At 44.9% G+C, this 24,044-nt stretch overlaps 2 protein-coding genes across 2 annotated transcripts; both read left to right on the top strand.

Moving 5' to 3' along the window:
* Positions 1 to 6,362, top strand: slc35f1 (solute carrier family 35 member F1). The gene is made up of 8 exons (XM_029425273.1): positions 1 to 95; positions 1,517 to 1,692; positions 3,384 to 3,511; positions 3,710 to 3,869; positions 4,152 to 4,308; positions 4,994 to 5,046; positions 5,153 to 5,307; positions 5,454 to 6,362. The coding sequence occupies exons 1-8, from the start codon at positions 1 to 3 to the stop codon at positions 5,685 to 5,687; spliced, it is 1,158 nt and encodes a 385-aa protein (XP_029281133.1). The 3' UTR covers positions 5,688 to 6,362.
* A 9,453-nt stretch (positions 6,363 to 15,815) lies between these two features.
* Positions 15,816 to 23,884, top strand: LOC115003603 (serine incorporator 1-like). The gene is given in 11 exon segments (XM_029425462.1): positions 15,816 to 15,987; positions 16,573 to 16,734; positions 17,254 to 17,447; positions 17,757 to 17,836; positions 19,573 to 19,710; positions 21,644 to 21,813; positions 22,163 to 22,253; positions 22,415 to 22,556; positions 22,651 to 22,799; positions 22,802 to 22,874; positions 23,116 to 23,884. Coding segments are annotated over 11 exon segments (1,377 nt in total). The 5' UTR covers positions 15,816 to 15,948; the 3' UTR covers positions 23,255 to 23,884.
* Positions 23,885 to 24,044: the final 160 nt, after the last annotated feature.

Here is a 24,044-nt window from a genome sequence, read left to right as displayed (position 1 = left end):
ATGATGTCTGTCGTCTCCACTGTGGAGAGCGTCCCCAGAGGTACGGGCACTTCGGCGCCGAGTCTTTATCAGCGGATCAGGACACAGTTATGCAGGTAAGAGGATGATCCGGGGCGAGGCGAGCAGCGCTTTGCATTCACTCCACACTGTGCAGCGGCTCCTCACTGCAGACACCTTTGTTTCACACATAACCTGTAACATCTTCAACCTGTCATATGTTGCTTCCGCCGCTGCTGCTGGGAGAGGCTTGTTGCAACACACAGCATATGCCCTCCGCACAAACATCACTTTGTGTGTGTGAGCGCGTGCGTGTGTGTGTGTTTGTGTGTGTGTGGCATTCCTGCACGGTGAGCGGATTCGGTGCCTGCATGCGGCCATGCTGCCTTCATCAATCTGTACTGAGACACAGAGGGACGTTGCTGTAATACATCATTTATTAGAAGCAGGCAGATGGAACAAAACAGGCTCACAAACAAGCAAAGAATGAGACGTGTAAGGCAAGTGAATAGGATACAACAGCACATCAGTGGACGCACACAAAGAGTTAGAATGACACTGGGACCTGTCAGTCATAAACTCATGTTGGTCAGATTTGTCCAAATCAAGAGTTCCAGTCATAACTAACCTCACTATCTGCTGCTGTAAAGGCCTCCTGCCTGATGAGTTCTTAGTGTCATTTCAGTAATCAGGCCCAAAATTCATGTTTGCAATGAGCTGCCCTTTAATAAAGCCTAACTGATGCTGCCGTTTTGAGGCTACTAATATCCATATCGAGGACAATAAAAATAAATCCCTTTTTCACTTCATTGCTACATCCTGTTAATGCAAATATCTAATGGTGTGGCACGCAGACATGATGTAAAATCAGTTACAATATCCCACTGTTTGATGTCAGACTGGCTGCTTTGAGCTGATCTCTCTGTCTGCACTAACTCAAATAGGACATCATAACAGTTTTATACAGAGAAGCATCTCTAAACACTCACCTGACCTCGTGGAACCTCGAAGTGGAGGACACAGGCTCATCAAACCTGTGACCTCCTGTGGCCTCCACAGGCACCGGAGCAGCTTTGGGCTGAGGTGGAAGGGGAAGTTAGCAGCATGAAGGCAACGGACACATCTGCAGACACTGCATGAGGTCATGTTAACATGTACAGACATGACATGACAAAGCAATGTTTCCATCAAGTAGTTAAATTCACGGCACTAAGAAGTCGGGCTGTACTGGAGGCAAAGAGGGCTCCTATCAGCACAAGTAAGGTGTGCCTCATAAAGTGACCACTCAACTATGTCATCTTTCATATATCTTCATAACGTTGCTCTGTAACTGCTGCATATAACTATCATATCAATTTAGAAGATTGTGATATGTTCATGTACTTTCCGCTGCCCCCAAGTGGTCAAGTTGCAGGTTTATCTTTGATCTCAAGCATGATGTGTTCAACACAAAACATTTTCCACATGACTGACAGAGATATCTGCTGATGTGATCATGATGTCCACGTGTCCTGTGCAGGGAGCTGTTGGTGAGCCTGGCTCTGGGTCAGGTCCTGTCCTTGTTAATCTGTGCCATCAGCCTGACCAGCAAGTACCTGGCTGATGACTTCCATGCTAACACACCGCTCTTCCAGAGCTTTCTCAACTACATCCTGCTGTTTCTGGTCTACACCACCACTCTGGCAGTCAGGCAAGGTACACACAAACTGCTGCTCTGATTACACATATAGCATATCTGTTTCAAACAGAGAACATATATATAGATATATGACATTTCTCTCTAGCTCTCATTTGTACAGTATTATAAAATCACAAGCCATGTGCACTGGACCATTATTATTATTATTATTATTGTTATTATTATTATTATTGTTATTATTATTATTTCCCCCCGCATTATTATTGTCATTATTATTATTCTCATTATAATTGTTTGCATTATTGTAGTTATCATCGTCGTTGTCGTTGTTGTTGTTGTTATTATCATTATTATTATTACTACTATTATTATCATTATTATTATTAATAGGACGGGGGGGGGTAACTCTGACTGTTGTCTGTGACCATGCACCAAACAGCAGTTTGGAGTATTCGGCCTTCTTGGAGACCTTGAATGAACTGGAGAAGCGTCATTGGGAACGACCTCCCTGAACGTTCGTTTGTTGTTGGACTTCTGTGCTAGTCATTGAATGGCCATAATGAACACCATGTTCAAACATAAGGATGCTCATAAGTGTACGTGGTACCAGAGCAGTTGAAACAGTTGCAGGGTACTGATGGGCTCAAAGGGCGGCAGCCTCTTCTGTGGCAGAAGCAAAGCAGCGGGTGTGGGAGATGTTTGGAGAAGCTCCATAGCTAGAACTGCTGCGGGAGTATGGGGTGGCGGAGGTCACTTCTGAAGGCCATCCAATCCCTGTACGCCGAAAGCGAGAGTTGTGTCCGGATACTCGGCAGTAAGTCGGACTCGTTCCCAGTGAATGTTGGCCTCCGCCAGGGCTGCACTTTTTCACCAATTATGTTTGTGATATTCATGAACAGGATATCGAGGCGTAGTTGTGGAGGAGAGGGGTTGTAGTTCGGTGGCCTGAGAATCTCATCGCTGCTCTTTGCAGATGATGTGGTCATGATGTCACCATCGGTCTGTGACCTTCAACAGTCACTGGATCGGTTCGCAGCAGAGTGTGAAGCGGTTGGGATGAGGATCAGCACCTCGAAATCTGAGGCCATGGCTCTCAGCAGGAAACCGGTGGATTAGCTACTCCGGGTAGGGAATGAGCCATTACCCCAAGTGAAGGAGTTCAAGTACCATGGGGTCTTGTTCGAGAGTGAGAGGACAATGGAGTGAGAGATTGGCCGGAGAATCGGAGCAGCGGGGTTGGTACAGCAGTCGCCTTATCACACCATTGTGACGAAAAGAGAGCTGAGCCAGAAGGCAAAGCTCTCGATCTAACGGGCGATCTTCGTTCCTACCCTCACCTATGGTCATGAAGGCTGGGTCATGACCGAAAGAACGAGATCACGGGTACAAGCGGCCAAAATGGGTTTTCTGAGACGGGTGGCTGGCGTCTCCCTTAGAGATAGGTTGAGAAGCTCAGCCATCTGTGAGAGACTCGGTGGTCTGAAGCTAAGATCTGCCCTGGCAGTTAAACGTTATGAAAAGCTCCTGCCACATGAAGGAGGGGGGCAGACGGCTCTGGGGCCTCTTCACCCCCCGCTGCAGAGACTCACTCTTTGTTGCTTTCTCAGGATGTGATGATTCTGGGCCAAAGCAGTGACTTTACGTACTGCAAGACAAACCAGGATCAGCTGTATGTGGTGTGTCAGCTCTGTTCTGTGATGTATATTTACCACATATATTATATATTTACCTCTCTCTGTGTCACCAGGGGAAGGGAACCTACTGGCCATTCTGAAGCAGCGCTGGTGGAAATACATGATTCTGGGTTTGATAGACATCGAGGCCAATTATATGGTGCTTAAAGCTTACCAACACACTACACTCTCCAGTGTACAGGTGAGTGAGTCTGTGTCAATTGAGTTGCATCATGGGAAATATAGGCTCCATTGTTTTGGGAGCCTGACCCATGAAAGTCAGGATACCTCAGCCTCTGCTACACAGATTCATTTGCCTTATATGTGATGCAGGGGACACCTGTTGTTTACTTTAAGTAATTAAAGAACTCATCATGTGTGTCTCCGTCCTTCCTCTCAGCTGTTGGACTGTTTCGTCATCCCGGTGGTCCTGCTGCTGTCCTGGTTCTTCCTCCTGGTGAGGTACAAGGCTGTGCACTTTGCCGGGACAGGACTGTGTCTGCTGGGGGTCGGCTGTATGGTGGGAGCTGACATGTTACTAGGCCGGCAGCAAGGCCTCGGTGAGAGAAACACACACACACACACACACACACACACACACACACACACACACACACACACACACACACACTGAAAGGACACAACATTAAACATGATCGCATGGTTGCAGTCAGCTGGTCTCCAGGTGTTCTTTGGTTCTTTCCTGACCTGGACGTGACCTCTGTATCAGGGTGCAGGAACACGTGGCTCTAGCAGTGTGTTGGATTTACAGTAAATCTCTTGTTCGGAGCAGTCTTGCTCACATTTCTGTCCTTTCTACTTTGTGCCCTCTCATCCACCAGGAGAGCAGAAGCTGTTTGGGGACCTTTTGGTTTTGGGAGGAGCAACACTGTACGGGATCTCCAACGTCTGCGAGGAGTTCATCGTGAAAAACACGAGTCGTGTGGAGTTCCTCGGCATGATGGGACTCTTTGGATCCTTCTTCAGTGGCATCCAGCTGTGAGTTTGTGTGGTGAGAAGAGACTGTACCTCATGGCAGCTCGGCAGTGCTGGAAAGTAGCTAACAGTACTTAAGTACAATGTTGAGGTACTTTACTTTACTAATGTTTTGGGAGAACCTTTGCTTTAGTACAAACATCACATCTTCACCTTTATACCTCTGTGAGGCATTCTGGGCATTCCAGTACCAAGACTACCATACTATTTATTATGTCAAATACAGTATGACAAAAATATCAGTATGTTCTTCTGTATCCGCAGTCTCAATTGTATGCAAATTGCATGCAACGGTACATACTAAAAGTAAAAACAACGCAATAATATGTTTTCTGGTTGTCTGTCCGTCCCATTTTTGTGAATGTGATACCTAGAGGGACTTTATCAAATTTAACACAAGCATCCACTTTGACTCGAGGATGAATTTATTAGGTTTTGGTGGTCAAAGGTGACTGTGACCATACAAAATACGTTTTTGAACATAACTTTCACACACATGTCTGACTGGATGAAATAATGAAGTGATGACATTGTGGACAGACATGGATGTAAACAGACACTAGACGAATAATAATTCTGGTTTAGTCGAGGTGGTCAGCTTTCCCAGTAGAGACCATGCAGTTAGTGTGTGCGTGTGCGTGTGCGTGTGTGTGCGTGCGTGCGTGCGTGCTTGCATGCTCTGTTGCAGGGCCATCATGGAGCACAAGGAGCTGCTGAAGGTTCCCTGGGACTGGCAGATAGGTGACATTACACACACATCTTGGCTTCATACACATAAGTAAAACCAACAAAATGTATTTAACTAGTAATCCAAGTGTTTAAAAAGTGATGCAAATGTGTGTTGCAGGTCTTCTGTACGTTGGTTTCAGTGCCTTCATGTTCGGCCTGTACAGCTTCATGCCGGTGGTGATAAAGAGAACAAGTGCCACCTCCGTCAATCTGTCTCTGCTCACAGCCGACCTGTACAGCTTCTTCTGCGGCCTCTTCCTCTTCCACTACAAGGTAATATCAAACTGCCACGAAGCATTTAGTCAAACTGTTTAGTAGCATCAGAGACAGACATCATTTCTCCATGTTGCTCCTTACACACTGATTTATATGCAGAATAGGAACCGGCATAAAGCAGTCAGTGTGTCTCTGTGTTGCAGTTCTCGGGCCTCTATCTTTTGTCTTTCTTTATCATCATCTTGGGCCTGGTCCTGTACTCCACCTCGTCTACCTATGTGGCCCAGGACCCACGAGTCTACAAGCAATTTAGGAACACAGGTGGCCAGCCGGCCTGCGAGCAGCCTCCGCTCAGTGCCGCAGTCCTGGAGCCCTCTGTCACCTACACCAGCCTGGGCCCTGAGGTGGGGGACGAGCTTCCTGTACGTGTCGCCTGAGATCTGGAAGAATTTTAGTCCGTCAGCCTGGGCGGTCAGTGAGTCAGCTGCAGCCTCCAGGTTCTGCCTACAGTTTGTATACAGAGGATAGTGCAGGCTGAGCTGGGCAGCTGGGGGATCACCAGGTAGGTCAGGTTTTCATTTTATGGCCTGTATTGGGGACAGACCGAGTTAAGACACATTCATGTGAAAGTTTTGAGTTCACTGTGTTCAAAGACTGAGTAGACTGATCATTCATGTAAATACATGGTAATGTAATTTTACTGTATTCAATCTGCTTTCTTTTTATATCTGTCAAGAATGCTTCAGACGTGTGTATGTTCAAGTTGTATTTATTTATTTCATTTCTTATTGTTTATTATCTGATTGGAATCCAAACTTTATAAATGTATAAGTTTATAAATCTCAAAGCTCGAAGTGGATGACAAGCTTAGTGAGTGATACTGGAGTTAGTGAATACTTACATACTGTAGCAGTGGGGGATCAAAGTCTTCCCACATTTCATTTAATTAATTGACCCAATTTGTATCACATAACGCTGTGCTGGTATGTACAACATCATTTTCTGTCAAATGTTGTATTTGTACTATGTTGTTTATCCTGTACATACGACATCTATTGCACGTCTGTCCGTCCTGGGAGAGGGATCCCTCCTCAGTTGCGCTCCCTAAGGTTACTTCCATTTTTCCCCCTTTAATTGTGGGGTTTCTTTTAGGAAGTTTTTCCTTGTGCGATGCGAGGGTCTAAGGACAGAGGGTGTCGTAACCTATACAGTCTGTAAAGCACAGAGACAAATGTATAATTTGTGATATTGGGCTATACAAATAAATTTGATTTGATGTAAATATGCATCTGTTCCTGAATGTTAATTTTTCACATGATGGATATTTACAAATGTAAGTTTGACGACTTTTACACCAAAAGCATTCAGTGTTTACCCTCCAGTGTGAGGAAGGCTTCCAAACGGAATTTAGTTCAAGAGATATGTAATTTACAGAAAATAAATTAATGGATGAAAAATCTAAATAATAAAAATGAGGGGTCTGCTCAGGTGGTGGGGTGGAGTCTTGCATTTGGTGTATTTGGATTCATGACCTCAGGGTTATTTGAATCCTGCTGTATGTTTTAAAACAGGTTTGTTAGATGTGATCCTTCAGACTAGGAGAAGGTAAACCATGTCTCCCACTAATCACAGCTTCAGGTCTGTCAGAATAGAGCAGCTAGGATTTTAGCAGGTGCCTAACGAAGACACCATAACTCCTGTTATAGTATCTCTATTGGTTTCCAGTGTGAAGTGAGGTTGATTTTAAAGGGTTATTCAAGTGGTTTATTACTACACTTCCATGAAGTTGGGAGACTCTGAAGAGACAGAAAGAAATGTCTAAATTAAAGAAGCAGAAGAAGGTTAGATATATAGACTTTTAGTCCCTAGTAAAACACTAAATCCTACACTTCCCATAATGCGACTTGATAGCGTCTTCATAGAGTTGGTGAGTGGGAGGAGCTATTTTGGGCAATCCTGGCTCTGGAAGTAAAATTCCCATAGACAATGTGTAACGGTACGATCAAGACAGTAGTGATGGGAAGTTCGGCTCTTTTCTGAGAGCCGGCTCTTTTGACTCGGCTCCCAAAGAAGAGCCGGCTCTTTCGACTCCCGAACGGCTCTTTATTTAGGATCTTTTGTAGCCTATATTTTACCTTAACTTTGAAAAAAAATCATGGTTTATGTGTTGAAAACCCTTTTGCTTTCAGTGTTTTTATGAGAGACCTTATAATTGCCTAATTCTGTGACAAAACCACTGTGCTTTTGTGGAAAAACTCCACAACAGCCTTCACCTTATCCACAGTTGTTTTGATCACCTTCAGAGCATCTCTAACCACCAGGTTTAGTGTATGCGCCAGACATGGGTGATGGGTCCACTTCAAAATTTTTATGGCTTTGGTGATGTTTGCAGCATTATCACTCACACAGCACACCACTTTGTCCTCTACTTGCCACTCTTAGTAGCTCCTCTGCCAAGTTTTCTGCAGTGTGTCTGTCGGTGAACTCGAAGCAGTCCAGAAGGCAAGATGTCATCTTGTAATCTTCAATAAAGTGGCAAGTGACAGACATGAAAGAGCAGGTTGTTCTGGAGGTCCAGCAGTCAGTTGTCAGGCAAACTGATGGAGCTTTTTTCACCCTTTCTTGCCATAATGCACGTTTTGTGTCATATAGTTTGGGATCATTGTTTGGGAAAGTGTTTTTCTACTGGGTAGAGTGTATGTGGGATTTAGGGCTTTGACAAAGTTTTTCATTCCTTTGTCCTCCACAATGGAAAAGGGTTGAAAATCAGAAGCTACCATTTTAGCCAACTCATCATCAATATTGTGCTGTTTGGCTGGGGTCATCAGTTTAGGTAAAAACTGACTTATTTTGCTTTGAGTTGCAGTAGGAGAGGTTATACTTGCACGCATGGGGATGGCAGTAGACGTTACAGCAGTTGTTGTTCTGTCCTGGGAGAGGGATCCCTCCTCAGTTGCTCTCCCTGAGGTTTCTTCCATTTTTTCCCCCTTTAATTTTGGGGTTTCTTTTAGGAAGTTTTTCCTTGTGCGATGCGAGGGTCTAAGGACAGAGGATGTTGTAACCTGTACAGTCTGTAAAGCACACTGAGACAAATGTATAATTTGTGATATTGGGCTATACAAATAAATTTGATTTGATTTGATTCTGGTATGAGACACACCAGGATCAGTAGATGGTGAGCTGGCTTGCCCTCTCTCCTCTAACTGCACTGTAGGATGGACAGTTCTGATATGTCTATGCAGGTTTGTGGTGGAACCTGCTCTTATAGTGACCTTCGTTTTGCAGTGAAGGTCCTCTGCTTTGTTGTTCCCAATATCTTTAAACTGCAGCCAGATGCTGCTTCGCTTTCTAGTGTCACTCATAGTTAAACTACACGACAATGCAAGACGCACACACACTCCTCAGTCCTCACCGCTCTGTCTCTCTCTTCACTTGCAGTGGAGTCAAGTGGTGTGTCTGCCCCGCCCCCTCTCTGTTTACACATCCTTAATTCTCACGTGAATGCCGCATGCTGGTCGCCATGCTGGCCAATCATAACAGACCTCTGTCATAACCAGAGCTGGGACTGAGCACTGAAAGTGAAACCTAAGCAGCGAATGGGCAAAAAACTGGGAGCCGGCTCTCACTCGATGCGAGCCGGCTCTTCTGATTCACTACAAAGAGCCGGCTCTCAGAGCCGATGCTTGTGCGCATGACCCATCACTACAAGACAGAAGGGAGGTGGGACTCAATTGCACGACACAGAGGCAGATAAATGTTGAATGGAAATAGTCTTTACTGAAAACTTTGCAGTTGCTATGGTACACGCATAGACAGTTGAACATACAAAGTATCAAGGGGTAATCCAGGAGCAGAGTCGGGTCACGGAAACAGGTTTGGTACACGGGCAGATACTCAGCGTAACAGCACAGCAGACAAGGATCAGGCAAGGGCAGAATCGAGTCACGGAAACAAGGTCGAGGAAGCCGGGGAATCAAACGCTTGGGAAAAAGGAAACGGGAAGACGGGACTAATGCTGGAACTCTTGACATCGAAGTACGAAGACGAACTGGCAATGAGAGACAAACAAAACAGACTCTATATACACACCAAGAAGTGAGAGGGAACGAGACACAGGTGAGCACACTAACGAACAGATTGGGAACACCTGAGGGTAGGAAGTAGAAACAACAGAGAACAGGTAATTAACAAAATAAAACAGGAAGTAGAGAGAGAGAGTCTCTCTCTACTTCCTTGTGGTCTCAAGGTCTTAGGTGCCTCAAGGGGCGGTAACCCTCGAACACCGTGGTGGACCCCGGTGGTCAGGGAAGCCGTCCGACTGAAGAAGGAGTCCTTCCGGGTCATGTTATCCGGTAGGACTCCGGAAACAGTTGCAGGGTATCGAAGGACTAGAAGGGCGGCAGCTTCTGCCGTGTCAGAGGCAAAGCAGCGGGTGTGGGAGAAGTTCGGAGAAGCTATGGAGAAGGACTTTCGGTCGGCACCAAGGTGCTTCTGGAAAACCATCCGGCACCTCAGGAGGGGGAAGCGAGGAACCATCCAAGCTGTGTACAGCAAGGGTGGAACCCTGCTGACTTCAACTGAGAAGGTTATCGGCCGGTGGAAGGAGCACTTTGAGGAACTCCTGAATCCGACTAACACGCCCTCTATGGTTGAGGCAGAGCTGGAAGCTGATGGGGGATCATCGTCAATTTCCCTGATGGAAGTCACTGAGGTAGTCAAACAACCCCACAGTGGCAAAGCTGCAGGGGTTGATGAGATCCGTCCAGAAATGCTGAAGGCTTTGGGTGTTGAGGGGCTGTCTTGGTTGACACGCCTCGTCAACATTGCGTGGAAGTCTGGGACAGTGCCTAGGGGTTGGCAGACCGGGGTGGTGGTTCCCCTATTTAAAAAGGGGGACCAGAGAGTGTGTGCCAACTACAGGGGTATCACACTTCTCAGCCTCCCTGGTAAAGTCTACTCCAAGGTACTGGAAAGGAGGGTTCGGCCGGTAGTCGAACCTCTGATTGAAGAGGAACAATTTGGATTCCGTCCTGGTCGTGGAACAACAGACCAACTCTTTACTCTCGCAAGGATCCTGGAGGGGGCCTGGGAGTACGCCCATCCGGTCTACATGTGTTTTGTGGATCTGGAGAAGGCGTATGACCGGGTCCCCCGGGTGATACTGTGGGAGGTGCTGCGGGAGTATGGGGTGAGGGGGTCACTTTTGAGGGCCATCCAATCCCTGTATGCCCAAAGCGAGAGTTGTGTCCGTATACTCGGCAGTAAGTCGGACTCGTTTCCCGTGAATGTTGGCCTCCGCCAGGGCTGCGCTTTATCACCAATCCTGTTCGTGATTTTCATGGATAGGATATCGAGGCGTAGTCGTGGAGGAGAGGGGTTGCAGTTCGGTGACCTGAGGATCTCATCGCTGCTCTTTGCAGATGATGTGGTCCTTATGGCATCATCGGTCTGTGACCTTCAACAGTCACTGGATCGGTTCGCAGCCGAGTGTGCAGCGGTTGGGATGAGGATCAGCACCTCCAAATCTGAGGCCATGGCTCTCAGCAGGAAACCGGTGGATTGCCTACTCCGGGTAGGGAATGAGCTATTACCCCAAGTGAAGGAGTTCAAGTACCTCGGGGTCTTGTTCGCGAGTGAGGGGACAATGGAGCGAGAGATTGGCCGGAGAATCGGAGCAGCGGGGGCGGTATTACAGTCACTTTACCGCACCGTTGTGACGAAAAGAGAGCTGAGCCAGAAGGCAAAGCTCTCAATATACCGGTCGATCTTCGTTCCTACCCTCACCTATGGTCATGAAGGCTGGGTCATGACCGAAAGAACGAGATCACGGGTACAAGCGGCCGAAATGGGTTTTCTCAGACGGGTGGCTGGCGTCTCCCTTAGAGATAGGGTGAGAAGCTCCACCATCCGTGAGAGACTCGGAGTAGAGCCGCTGCTCCTTTACGTTGAAAGGAGCCAGTTGAGGTGGTTCGGGCATCTAGTAAGGATGCCACCTGGGCGCCTCCCTAGGGAGGTGTTCCAGGCAGGTCCAGCTGGGAGGAGACCCCGGGGAAGACCCAGGACTCGGTGGAGAGATTATATCTCCTCACTGGCCTGGGAACGCCTCAGGATCCCCCAGTCGGAGCTGGAGGATGTGGCCCGGAGAAGGGAAGATTGGGGTTCCTTACTGGAGCTGCTGCCCCCGCGACCCGATCCCGGATAAGCGGTAGACGATGGATGGATGGTTGGAACAGGAAGTACAAACGCAACACAAAACATCTAACGAACAGGCCGAGACCTAATACAATGGAAGAATAAAGCTTACCTGTAGCCTGCAGCTGTACTTATGGAGACGCCACGGCCACTGATGGAGTCGGAGAGAACGGAGAAACATCAGACCAGGACAATCCGCCTGCTTCCCTGAAGTCACGTGTGTCAAGTATGTAAACTGAACGTGTCTTTGACAGAAAAACTACAGTTCAGGATCTGGAGGCATGTGAAGAAACTCAAGCTGTTGTAGTAAAATACCCTTCTGCCATCTAGTGGCTCTTCTTTTTGTTTAGTGTAGTGTACAGTTTGTTCCCTTGAGAAATACGTTGTTGTTATTACATTTTAAATAAATAGTTAGAATTGAACCATATGGTGGGGTATATTCCCCCAAAACATGGTGGATTTATCACACTGGATATCATGTAGCCTATCGTTGTAAAGAAGAATTTGAAACTTGAATTTGAGAGTTGTCAGGGCATAAAACCAATGATCTGTATGAATCAAGACTCCATAGTCTAACAATGGCATAGTGATAATAACTTTGTTAGAAAATATCTGATGATACAAAGTTGAAGGTGCTAACCTGAGGACATAAAAACCTGAAACATGAACTACAACTCTGTTGACTAAACTAATGGCTAAAAGCTAAAGAGATGAAAACACAAGCTGCAGCTTAAATCAATTTACCTGCACAGTGCCACTGACTGGCTCTTCTCCAAGCCAACGCTGGCCGTCAGGCTAAAATGACAGTAACATTGAGAGTATCGTTTAAAGAAAGAAATTGTGGGATTACAGGACTGTAAAGAGTCTTTCTAACCTCACAGCTCCTGTTGAAGCGCAGCCTTTATCTTGGGCCCAAACAGCCCTGATGACATCACTATGGGCTAACTTCTTCAGAGTTGTCCCAGTACAGCAATAGATTGGAGTAACCGTGATGAGGAAGCACCATTAGCCTTGGTGTCAGGCACTCTCGATGACTGTTGATCAAAGTATTATTCAGTACTCTGTATTGTTGGTTTGTCTGTAATGAAATGCAGTCAGTGATCAGAAGTGACCAAATGTGTTGCTGTGTGTCTGTCAAACACTTTGTGTTAAAGCTCTGACCAAATCTGCATTTTACCAGCTGAGAAGGAAGAAGAAAGCAGAGTTCCATGTATTGTAACGGTGTATTAGCATTAGTGTTAGTTAGTTTCCTGTTCCTACAGTAATGCTTCGTTGTTCACTTTATGAATGTATATCATGTCTGTGTGGGCTATTTTCATTATTTTCCTCTTGTGCAGTAGTGCATTGGAGTTGCTGTCAACAATGTGCTTACAATGATGTTACTTATATTAAAATAAACCACCTTTGTCAGCTTTGTGAGCTATGTCCAATTATAAAGTGTGCTTCAGTTCAGTTTATGTGTCAGACCACTTCAATTTACTGATCCCCATAGGGAGAGCCATCTAAACAGCAGAGCTGTGGATCAGGAGGTAGAGTGCTCGTCCACCAGCAGATTCAACAATGAGTGTTTATGGCTTCTGATGAGCGGGGGGCACCTTGTACGGCAGCCTCGGGCACCAGTGTATGAATGGGTGAGTGCTGACTTGTGTTGAAAAAGGTTTGAGTGGTCGCCAGGACTAGAAAAGCGCTATATAAATGCACTCTATTTACCATGACAACTTCTCTTTATTTCTCAAGATTCACAGTCAGTTACTTTTATATTTCAACTTTCTCATCAAAATGATCTGGCAGCAGCGTACAATGCTCATCAAAACATCCTGTAGTTTTCTATGTATGCTTTCAAAATACACCACTGTCCTGTCTCCCAGTGTAGCATCCTCCACGGCTTCAGGACAATCTTTGGACAATCTGACAGTATTTGAGCATGGAAGATGCTTCTTTACCTATGGGAAAAGTATCAAAAATAATCTAAGATTCACTACATTCTGAGCTTTCAACTACCTCTCATGGTCTTCATTCAGCAAATGAAGCTGGCTCAGGTGCCATCGTGTGATCTAAGTTTGGGAAACCTTGTATGACTTGTGGAAGAGGTGATACCTGACAACATTTTATGAACTGCCAGAGGTAAACCTGAGGTAGCCTATTGTCTCCATCATCAGCACTCCTCAGACACACCTTGCTTGTGTCATTGGGTCCTTGGTTATATAGGAATAGTAGTGAGCTGAAAATATTTTTACTGCAACACATTTATCTGACTTTACAGATTCAGATTAATTCACAAGCTATCCAGAAGATAAAGAAGATTTTATTCAAATGAGCTCCACTTTTACCAGCTTTAATATGAACACATGAATGCACCAATAATTATAATACAGTTATATAATATATAGCTCCCTATCCAATACGTGGACCAGCTCTCCGATTAAAGGGAGATCGAGCATAAGGCCTACAGAGTATAACCCTAATAGATTCCTCAAAACTGTACAAGCTGGTGGTGAAGGTGGCTCATTTCTGACTGCCTATTTCCAGGGCTGATACTACTGCTAACTGAATAGCCCTAGAGTCAGAGAATAATGTCAGCGCTCCTCTTACTGGTCTGTGCACTTGGTATTAGGCATACGCAGGCTTGCCCAACCTGTCCTGCTGTTGCTATCACATTACACATTTGTTAATCATCACTCCTACAGTTACATTTATCGGTTAATTTCAGCATGGTTATACATTTAAATCTATATTCATACATTTTATACACCATTGATTCTACTGACTATACTTTAATCATTAATCATTGTATTACTGCAGAACACTTTTTACTGAGTTTCTCATGTTTCATACTTTCATACTCTCACAAAGACTCAGAGTTTATAACCTTCACAACTTTTACACTGTAAACGTTACATAAAGGGTTATCAATACGTAAAATAGATTTCTCTATTGCTTATGGCTTATCAACTGGCAGAGTAGGAATGCTGATTCTCAACCTACTTGACAAGTGTCTGTTGTTTGAATACTATATTTGTATTTGTTTTATGTGTTTTAAATAGTATGTGTTTTGAAAGTGCAATGTGTAAAATATGCCATAATTAAAGTTAATAACATAAAAATTATTAAGTAGAGATATCTACTGAAGTTAGCATGCTAACAGCTAGCCCCGCTCCGTCCAGTCTGTAATACCACTTGTTCCTCTAGAGTTGATAGTGAGTCAGTGTAGCTGCAGGCTGCCTCAGTACAGAGGGAGAAGAAGTACAGCTGCCTGACTGGCTTGTAAATATTACAGCCATGTTCCGTCTCTTTCATAGTTTGTTTATTGGATTATATTCAAAGTGGCAGAAACGAGAAAACGACCCACATCCTCGCCTTGTCTAATCTCGGTGAACTGCAGACTCCCTGTTGCTGCCGTTACACAGGTCCAGCAGCCCGCTGTGACTGCAGGGCTGGAGCTGGCTGAGCTCAAGTCCCTTTGGCTGCTGACTGGAGCTCCGCCTGACGGAGGCTGCAGAGTGCCGGCTCGGCCGACCTCTCTCCTCCCCGGCAGGCTGATCTCCTGGTCGCGCCGCTGTGGTGAAGACGAGAAATATTTGCAGGTTCTTTCTAGTTTCTGCCACTTTCGATTTAGTCCAATAAAGAAACTAACATCACGTTACACAGACCGTACATACTCGGTTAGTGCTACATGAACACACGGATGGGTAACATTAACTGCAGGCCGATGGCACACGTGAAGATTATAAAATAGCAGAATTATTTTGACCGGCTCTCAGAGTTTCAGTACTATGGTAGAAATGTGCAAATTCTTGCCCTCAGTTATTAGTATGCTTTTTAAAAAAAATGTATAACTGAGGACTGCACATTTAGATTGTATGGAGCCAGTAGTAGAGGTGAAATGCTGCCCTCTATTTCTCTGGTGCAGGTGGCTCAGAACTACACATCGCAACTTTAAATGTCTTGGCCAGGGGTGCCTTGGAAAAGAGATGTTGTAATCTCAATGGGATTTACCTGGTTAAATAATAATAAAAGTAATAATTAAATGTAATCCCGAGTTTCACGATTAGGTCTACATCACTGTTAATATGATATTGGCTGTTTGTGTGCTTTTTGGAAATTATGCAAAGGCACTAATAGGGAAACATTTCCAATACACATGATAAGCTGTTCCTGTTGAAAGTCGATCATATATTAATTTACTCATATTAGTATATGTAAGGTTTTGCCCACTCAGGTGGTACAGATATGTGGTCTGGTTCAGTGGACTAAGCTGTTTAGGAAGGAGCCACACCGAACGTACAGAATAGATCTGTATGTTCAGCCTGTGGGACAGAGAGTTGTCCTGTGGAGGGCAGCAAAACGCTTATGTGCCTCTAAACACAGGACCGTGTATCAGAAGAAGAAGAAGAAGAAGAAGAAGAAGAGAAGGAAGAGGAGAAGAAGGCAGCAGACAGCGCATCATCCATCTTCGGGAAATACGAGCAGCAGCTATCTAACGATAAAGAGCAAACACCGGCCATCATGGGAGCCGTGCTGGGATTGTGCTCCATGGCGAGCTGGGTGAGAGCCCCGGGGTTTGTGGAGTGACGGGGAGACTGTGGATGTGTTGTTGTCGCTGTCATGACTGCGCAGTAATACACAGGCCGCGGCTGTGAACACAGAAATCCGTCCTTACTCTCTGCTGTGTCTAACAGCCATCCTGCGGGAGGCTTCCTCCTGTTATTGTTATTAAGCTTATTGTAGGGCTGCATGACGTCGGCCTTTTTTTGGAAACCAATTTACGTAACGTTTACATTAATCTAACGTTAAATAACCACACACATGCCGAGCCGTGCTGTATTTGCTACATGTATTAATCAAATGTGTGTTAATGGCACGTTACAGCATGTAAACAAACAAGCGGCCGTCGATGACGTCATCAGAGCAGCTGGTGTAACGTTAAAATACCGTTTACATGTTGCAACACTGCCGCAAGTAAACAGGTCCGGTGTCTGCTGATTGCGACATGTGGAGGCACACAGCAACACACCTGTCTGTCTGCCTGTTTGTCTGTCTCTGTCTGCCTCTCTGTTTGTCTGCCTGTCTCTCTCTGTCTGTCTACCTGTCTCTCTGTCTGAATATCTCTGTCTGCCTGTGTGTGTGTAGATCCCCTGCCTGTGTGGCAGCGCCCCCTGTCTGCTGAGTCGCTGCTGCCCCAGTGGAAACAACTCTACGGTGACTCGGCTCATCTATGCCTTCTTCCTGCTGCTGGGAGTGGCTGTGGCCTGTATCATGCTGATGCCCGGCATGGAGGGCCAGTTGAAGAAGGTGTGAACACAGTATAACAAACCAACATGAAGGACTGTTCACTGTATTTCTGTTGAGACTTCTCACATACTCCACTTTGCTTTTTTGGTGTATTTGTTCTGTTCATTTATGAATCTATGTTCATGTAACTTTGTCTGAGAAGCCAAAACCTTCATTGTAGAAATATGAATATTTCAGGGTGGGTATGTGTAAAATATGCAGAACTGTCTCACACACATTAGGATCCACTTCTAATATGTTACGGGTCTTATAATGAAAGCAAACATCAGAGCTCCTGATAAACACAGCTGTGCTGCCTGTACACTTGTCGCTGTTGTTTTTCACTTAAAGCTACACTACAATAGAGACATACACAATATGTATTTATGAATCTGTAATGGCTCCCTAGTACAAAAAACATAGCAATGAGCAAGTTGACTCACAGCTGTTTGAGACTTCTAAAGACAATCTACTAGCTTCATATTTATGGAACGTAAATATACGTTCATATCATAACTTGTGTCCTGTGTGCTGCTGTAGATTCCAGGTTTCTGTGAAGGAGGGATTGGCTCGTCTATTCCTGGCGTGGAGGGTCATGTGAACTGCGACGTGCTAGTTGGCTACAAGGCTGTGTACCGCGTTTGCTTCGGCATGGCCATGTTCTTCCTGCTCTTCTCTCTGCTCATGATCAAAGTCAAGAGCAGCCAGGACCCCCGAGCTGCACTGCACAACGGGTTAGTCAGCATCCATCCACCCATTCATATGTTCATCCATCATTACATCCATCCATCCATTCACATATACATCCATCATCTATCATCCATCATTACATCCATCCATCCATTCATATGTACATCCATCATCTATCATCCATCATTACATCCATCCATCCACCCATTCACATATACATCCATCATTACATCCATCCATCCATCCATTGATAAATTACTTGAATGATTAGTCCAATGAACTGATTTCTGATGATCAATTCCAAACTAATCTGTGTAAGAACTAATGACTGATGTCAGACCTCTCTCTTCCAGGTTTTGGTTTTTTAAGTTTGCTGCAGCAGCTGCCATCACTATTGGATCTTTTTTCATCACAGAAGGCCCCTTCACTACTGGTAACTGCTCTCATCCATTACTGTCTTCTTCTCAAATGCAATGCAACGTAGCATACAAGTGTCTGTACCTTAGTGTTAGTAAATCACTTTCGATAGCAGGTCTTACAGGCTGTGTCACGGTGTGGTGTAGGAGAGGACCCAAAAGCAGTTCAGCATATGGTATTATAATAAAAAGTGAGCCTTTAATAAAGCAAAGCTGAATCAACAATACAAAGTAGCAAATGAAACTGAAATACAAAACAAAGCTGAATCAAAAATACAAAGCAGCTGAAACACACAAACCAACCACGGGGCAGGTAACATGAATAACGAACCCACAAAGAACACTGAGACAGACAGGGATATATACACAGACACTAAATGAGGGAACGAGACACAGCTGGGAGAGAAAGGCAAACACACAGGAGGAAACTAATGAATGTGACGAGACACACCTGGGGGAGAGAGGCAAAAACACAAGGGCAGGAAGTAGAAACAACAGAGAACAGGTAATTAACAAAATAAAACAGGAAGTACAAACACAACACAAAACATCTAACGAACAGGCAGATTGTTACAGAACCCCCCCTCTCAAGGGACGGATCCCAGACGTACCAGAAGAAAAACAAAAACAAAAGCAGCAGGGTCGGAGGAGGGTTTACGGCCCGCAGGAGGCGGGGCAGGATGCGGGCGGAGCCGCTCAGGAGGCCGACGGGGAGGCTGGGCAGGATGCGGGTGGAGCCGCTCAGGAGGCAGGCGCGGAGGCCAGGCAGGATGCGGGCGGAGCCGCTCAGGAGGCTGACGGGGAGGCTGGGCAGGATGCGGGTGGAGCCGCTCAGGAGGCAGGCGCGGAGGCCAGGCAGGATGCGGGCGGAGCCGCTCAGGAGGCCGGCGGGGAGGCCGGCCGGCGCGGCCCAACAGCGGAAATAGGGGGCTGTTGCGGTCCAGCAGCAGAAACAGGGGGCTGTCGCGGCCCGGCAGCGGGAACAGGAGGCTGTCACGGCCCGGCAGCAGGAACTGGAGGCTGTTGTGGCCCAACAGCGGAAACAGGGAACTGATGTGGCCCGGCAGCAGAAACAGGAGGCTGTCGCGGCCCAGCAGCAGGAACTGGAGGCTGTCACAGAAGGCCCAACAGCAGGAACAGGGACTAGGGCCTCGAGGGGCAGCTGGGGAACAGCTGGGGCCTCGAGGGGCAGCTGGGGAACAGCTGGGGCCTCGAGGGGCAGCTGGGGAACAGCTGGGGCCTCGAGGGGCAGCTGGGCAGCTGGGGCCTCAAGAGGCAGCTGGGGGCCAGCTGGGATCTCGAGGGGCAGCTTTATTATTTAACAAAATAAAACAGGAAGTACAAACACAACACAAAATATCTAACGAAGGCAGATTGTTACAGGCTGGTATGAACAATAACTGATGTATAACGCCCCACATGACAACAACACATAGTATGTACATATTGTTGCTGTCCAAAAACCACGTATCTATAAAATGTTCCCAACAATGAAGAATAGTCTTTTTGAGACTTTTGACAAAATCTTACGGGTTCTTAAAGTGTCTTTTTTATTATTAATAATGAGAACATTGAAGAAGTATTCAGTCCTGTAGTTCCTCTTTTTGTCTTTCTGTCCTGGCTTTGTATGGCAGGTATCCATAGACATCCATAGATTTGTGTCTTCATTCAGTTTAAGGTGGTACGAAGGTGTCTGTATATCATATTCTGTCTGTAACATTGTAGTAATGTGTCCTCGCTCTGTCCTCCGCAGTGTGGTTCTATGTCGGCATGGCTGGAGCCTTCTGCTTTATCCTCATCCAGCTGGTTTTACTCATTGACTTCGCCCATTCCTGGAATGAGTCCTGGGTGGAGAAGATGGAGGAGGGAAACTCTCGCTGCTGGTATGCAGGTATGGTGACAGTGTTATTACATATGGATACAACCAAGAAAAGCTAAGTGTTGTTTACAGCTTGTCAGCTGTGATGGATATGGAGACAGTTAAGAAAGTATGAACTGTCTACTGTGAAATATGACATCATGCAGAAATTAGTTGTAGTATTCTGTGTTTCTTTAACCTCTTACCGGGTGGGATTTTGCCATATGTTGTGTACAGTCCACCATGCTGGATGTGGTACCCATGCCATACCTCATTAGAAAGCTTAGAATCCCGTCTATTTAGATTTTGAGATCAGAATCACAACAACAGGTACAATCAGCTCCTCAAACAAACAAGCACACTCAAAATCAAAATCATAACTTTGAGCTAACTCACCTATGAAGCCTCATAATAATCCTGTAATCAGTGATAATCCAAAAAAAACACTCCTGTTTCATTGCCAAAGGTCCAATAGATCGATTCCAGTAAAAACATATTGATCGCCAACATCGTCACATCGATAAAAGCCCATAAACAGCTATTGCAATCTTTAAAATCAGTTGATGGATGTGTGTGATTTCTGTTTATACTCGGTAAAAACTTTATTTCCCGTTCATGCAGCGCTGATACCATGATTCCAAAATGGAGACCGGCCTCTAAGCTATCGATTGACACTTAATTTGAGCCAATCGGAGCTTCCATGCCTTATCTACAGCCTTCAAGAGCCAATGAGTGTCAACTTCATAAGGAGGTGCCAGCCCTCTTTTTTTGTTTACAGACTGAGCCAGCAGCAGCCGAGTCTCCCGTTGACTGACGTATCGTGTAGCCAATGAAACGCTGAAAATTTAGACATACGTCATCAATAAATAAATATTATTTATTTTTCATAAGTGTAGTTATTATATATATATATATATATATATATATATATATATATATATATATATATATATATATATATATATATATATATATATATATATATATAAAAAACACAAATATATTATCAAAAATGTGTTTATACTTCACTTACTTTGTGTCATTACTACTGACAGGGAATATTGGATCTATAACAGTTATTTATCTTCTTTTTATCAATAAATATTATAATATCTCCAAATGCACAGCTTGTGAAAAGCCTGGTGTGACTCGTCTAATAAGTTAAGTTTTTGTGCCTTTGTTCTGAAATTTTAACCTGAACTTGGTAACACTTGGTGCTATGTTTCTATTGTGTTTTCCAGCTCCCAGCTATACCATCTACCAGCATCTTTTTCAACAACAAAATTCAGGCGGAGTGTATTTTCTTCAAATGTATATTCAGACCACTATTCCAACCAGAAACACTTGGAGTGATTCTTCACTGTTTTGCAAGAACAATAAGAGAGTTATCGTTTGAATAATATTCTATTAATAAATATTATAATCTCTCCAAATTGCACAGTTTGGTGTTAAACCTGTCTAATATGTTGTGTTTTTGTTCTGAAATTTGAACCTGAACTTGGTAATACTTGATGCTATGTTCTTATTGTGCTTTCCAGCACTTATTCTATTTATTATTCTATTTACTTATTCTATTCTATACCCATCTTCAGGCATCTTTTTCAACAAAACAATTCAGATTGAGTTTATTTTCTTCAAATCCAGTATATTCAGACCACTATTGCTCAGTGCCAGAAGCACTTGGAGTGATTCTGATTCTTTTAATTTACTTTGGGTATGTCGTTTTTAGGTATTTTCGGGTAAATTCCCCCACACTGTAAGAGGTTAATACATGTCTTCATTGTTGTGAGGTAGACTTTGCATTTAAACCTGTGATAATGAAATGAATGACAGTAATGACATCTACACGGAAAAGATTGAATCAGAATGTCTGAATGTAGTTGTCAGGTAGAAGGCTTGTTTAATAGTGGTTCTGTTATTTATGTATGTGTCACATGTGTAATGCAGTTGTGTTGTGTGTTCCCAGCCCTGCTGTCGGTCACCACACTGAACTACGTGTTGTCTCTTGTGTCTGTGGTCATGTTCTACGTGTACTACACGCACTCTGATGGCTGCACTGAGAACAAAGTGTTCATCAGCATTAACATGCTGCTCTGCCTCGGCTCCTCTGTGCTCTCCATCCTGCCTCACATCCAGGTGACTTAAGAACGTTTTCCTAGAGGACTTTCACTTAGCGCATGTTTATGGACTGTGCTTAACACAAGCATTTTTACTTTTTAAAATGTCTGGAAAGATCTGAGGCTATACAACGTTCTGTATTTCAGTAGTATTTTCATTTAGAATGTTAATGATGTTGTGTAGTATTAAGACTCATCTGATGCTAACAGCATGTAGAATGGATAGTCTATAATTAATAACTAATATAATATAGAATGTGCTGCTGTTCAGACTCCTGTTAGCGGGTCATGTGACTCAGCAGATCTAAGCTGAGTGCTTGTGGTTGTAGAGTTGGTCTCAGATTGATGCCTGCTGTTCTCTGTTGAAGGAGTCACAGCCCAGATCCGGCCTGCTGCAGTCCTCCCTGGTCACCCTTTACACCATGTACCTGACCTGGTCTGCCATGACCAATGAGCCTGGTAGGAAAGCATCCATACTGTGTAAAATATGTTTCAAAGAGCACACAGCAGACTTTATCACTGATGATGCTCATGTTTCTGTGTCTCTGTGAGCCTTTTGTTTTTACAGTGACCCATCAACTGCAGAGCATGAACTGAAAATCTTTTCTTGTGGCTCACAGACAGGAAGTGTAACCCGAGCCTTCTGGGTATTATCGGGCTGAACAGCACCGGCCCTGCAGGTCAGGACCATGTGGTTCAGTGGTGGGATGCCCAGGGGATTGTGGGATTGATCCTTTTCCTCATGTGTGTCCTCTACTCCAGGTGAGGAAGTCCTTCAAAGATCTTTAAGTTTAAAGAATCTGTGATGTCCAGCTGATGGCTCCATGTCCTCTCTTATCCTCTGTTTGGCCATCAGTATTCGTAACTCGTCCAACGGCCAGGTGAACAAGCTGACTCTGACCAGCGATGAGTCAGCTCTGATTGAGGACGGGCCTCAGGCTGACGGCTTTGAGGAAGGCAGTGGAGGCAACCGAGCCGTGGACAATGAGAAGGATGGCGTCACCTACTCTACTCTTTCTTCCACTTCATGCTGTTCCTGGCTTCACTCTACATCATGATGACGCTCACCAACTGGTACAGGTAGGCTTCACAGGAAAAAGAACATGTCTCCCAGTGCTGCCGTGATGACATGCCGTCCTGTGGTCAAACACAGTCACTGACAGGAACACATTTTTGTAGTTATGTGTCAATGGAATCATGTTTTATATAAGCGGCTGTCTCTCGTGTGTTTCACATTTCTGCTTCAGTAAGGTTTAATCTTTCCGTTTTTTATGACGTAATAAATAAATAAATAAATATAAAGGATGTGTTCTGTCTGCAGTCCCGACTCCAACTACGAGTCCATGACCAGCAAGTGGCCGTCTGTGTGGGTGAAAATCTCCTCCAGTTGGATCTGCATCGCCCTCTATGTGTGGACACTGGTGGCTCCGCTGGTCCTGGTCAACAGAGACTTTGACTGAAACACACACTGCACTGGTCACACACCCCCTCATGCTCTGCTTCAGTGTTTGTTAAGTAGACAGTAGGTAGCTAACCCTGCATCAGTCCATCTGCTGGGGCTGGGCTCTGACTGCAGCCTGGCTCCTCTGCTGGAGTGGGAATGTACTGCTCTCCCCATGCTGTTACCATTGTAAATATATCCTGTGTATTACTTTTGTATAGTTTAGTTTTCTTCTTATAAAGACAGAGCTGCATGCGTTCCTTTAAACCTGATGTGATATTAACAGTAGCCGTATCAATAACACTTTAACTCTAACTGCAGTATTACTCCTGGGAATGCTGTTCCATGTAGATGACGTGCTGAGATGGTGCTGTTATCTGAGCAGGACTCCAGCTGTGGCTCATTGTAGTTCACTTACTTGCACATCACTGTGTTTGAATTTTGACTTTTTAAATGTAATATAGAAATTGGTCGTTTTAAACTTCTCAATAAATTATTTGGTAGTGTTAATATTAGCATGAAGTTTCTCACACACTTAGCAGACACATTGTGTGTACTGTATCACCTGTGCTTTTATCCTAATATGATTTTTCTTTGGACATGTAAAAGTGTACTGTATGTGGTTTAATAAAACTGAGGCAAAAGACAAGTGTGTTTTCTGTTAGTTTACCCCTCTCCTCCTCCGCTCTGTCGTGTGTGTGTGTGTGTGTGTGTGTGTGTGGCGAAGTCCCGCCCTTCGTGAAACAGCGGAGAGAATGTGAATGTGCAAAGCAAAAAAAACTAATTATTTTGCGACCCCCCCCCCCCCT

Source organism: Cottoperca gobio, chromosome 24 (assembly GCF_900634415.1).
Source record: "Cottoperca gobio chromosome 24, fCotGob3.1, whole genome shotgun sequence".
Classification (NCBI taxonomy): domain Eukaryota; kingdom Metazoa; phylum Chordata; class Actinopteri; order Perciformes; family Bovichtidae; genus Cottoperca; species Cottoperca gobio.
This window is presented reverse-complemented; position numbering and strand designations above follow the sequence as displayed.

Bases quoted from the DNA above. Each gene is read 5' to 3' on its own strand.
- slc35f1 (XM_029425273.1), top strand. From the start codon at position 1: ATGATGTCTGTCGTCTCCACTGTGGAGAGCGTCCCCAGAGGTACGGGC. The intron at 96-1,516 runs GTAAGAGGATGA...TGTCCTGTGCAG, and splicing joins ATCAGGACACAGTTATGCAG to GGAGCTGTTGGTGAGCCTGG. The intron at 3,870-4,151 runs GTGAGAGAAACA...CTCATCCACCAG, and splicing joins AGGCCGGCAGCAAGGCCTCG to GAGAGCAGAAGCTGTTTGGG.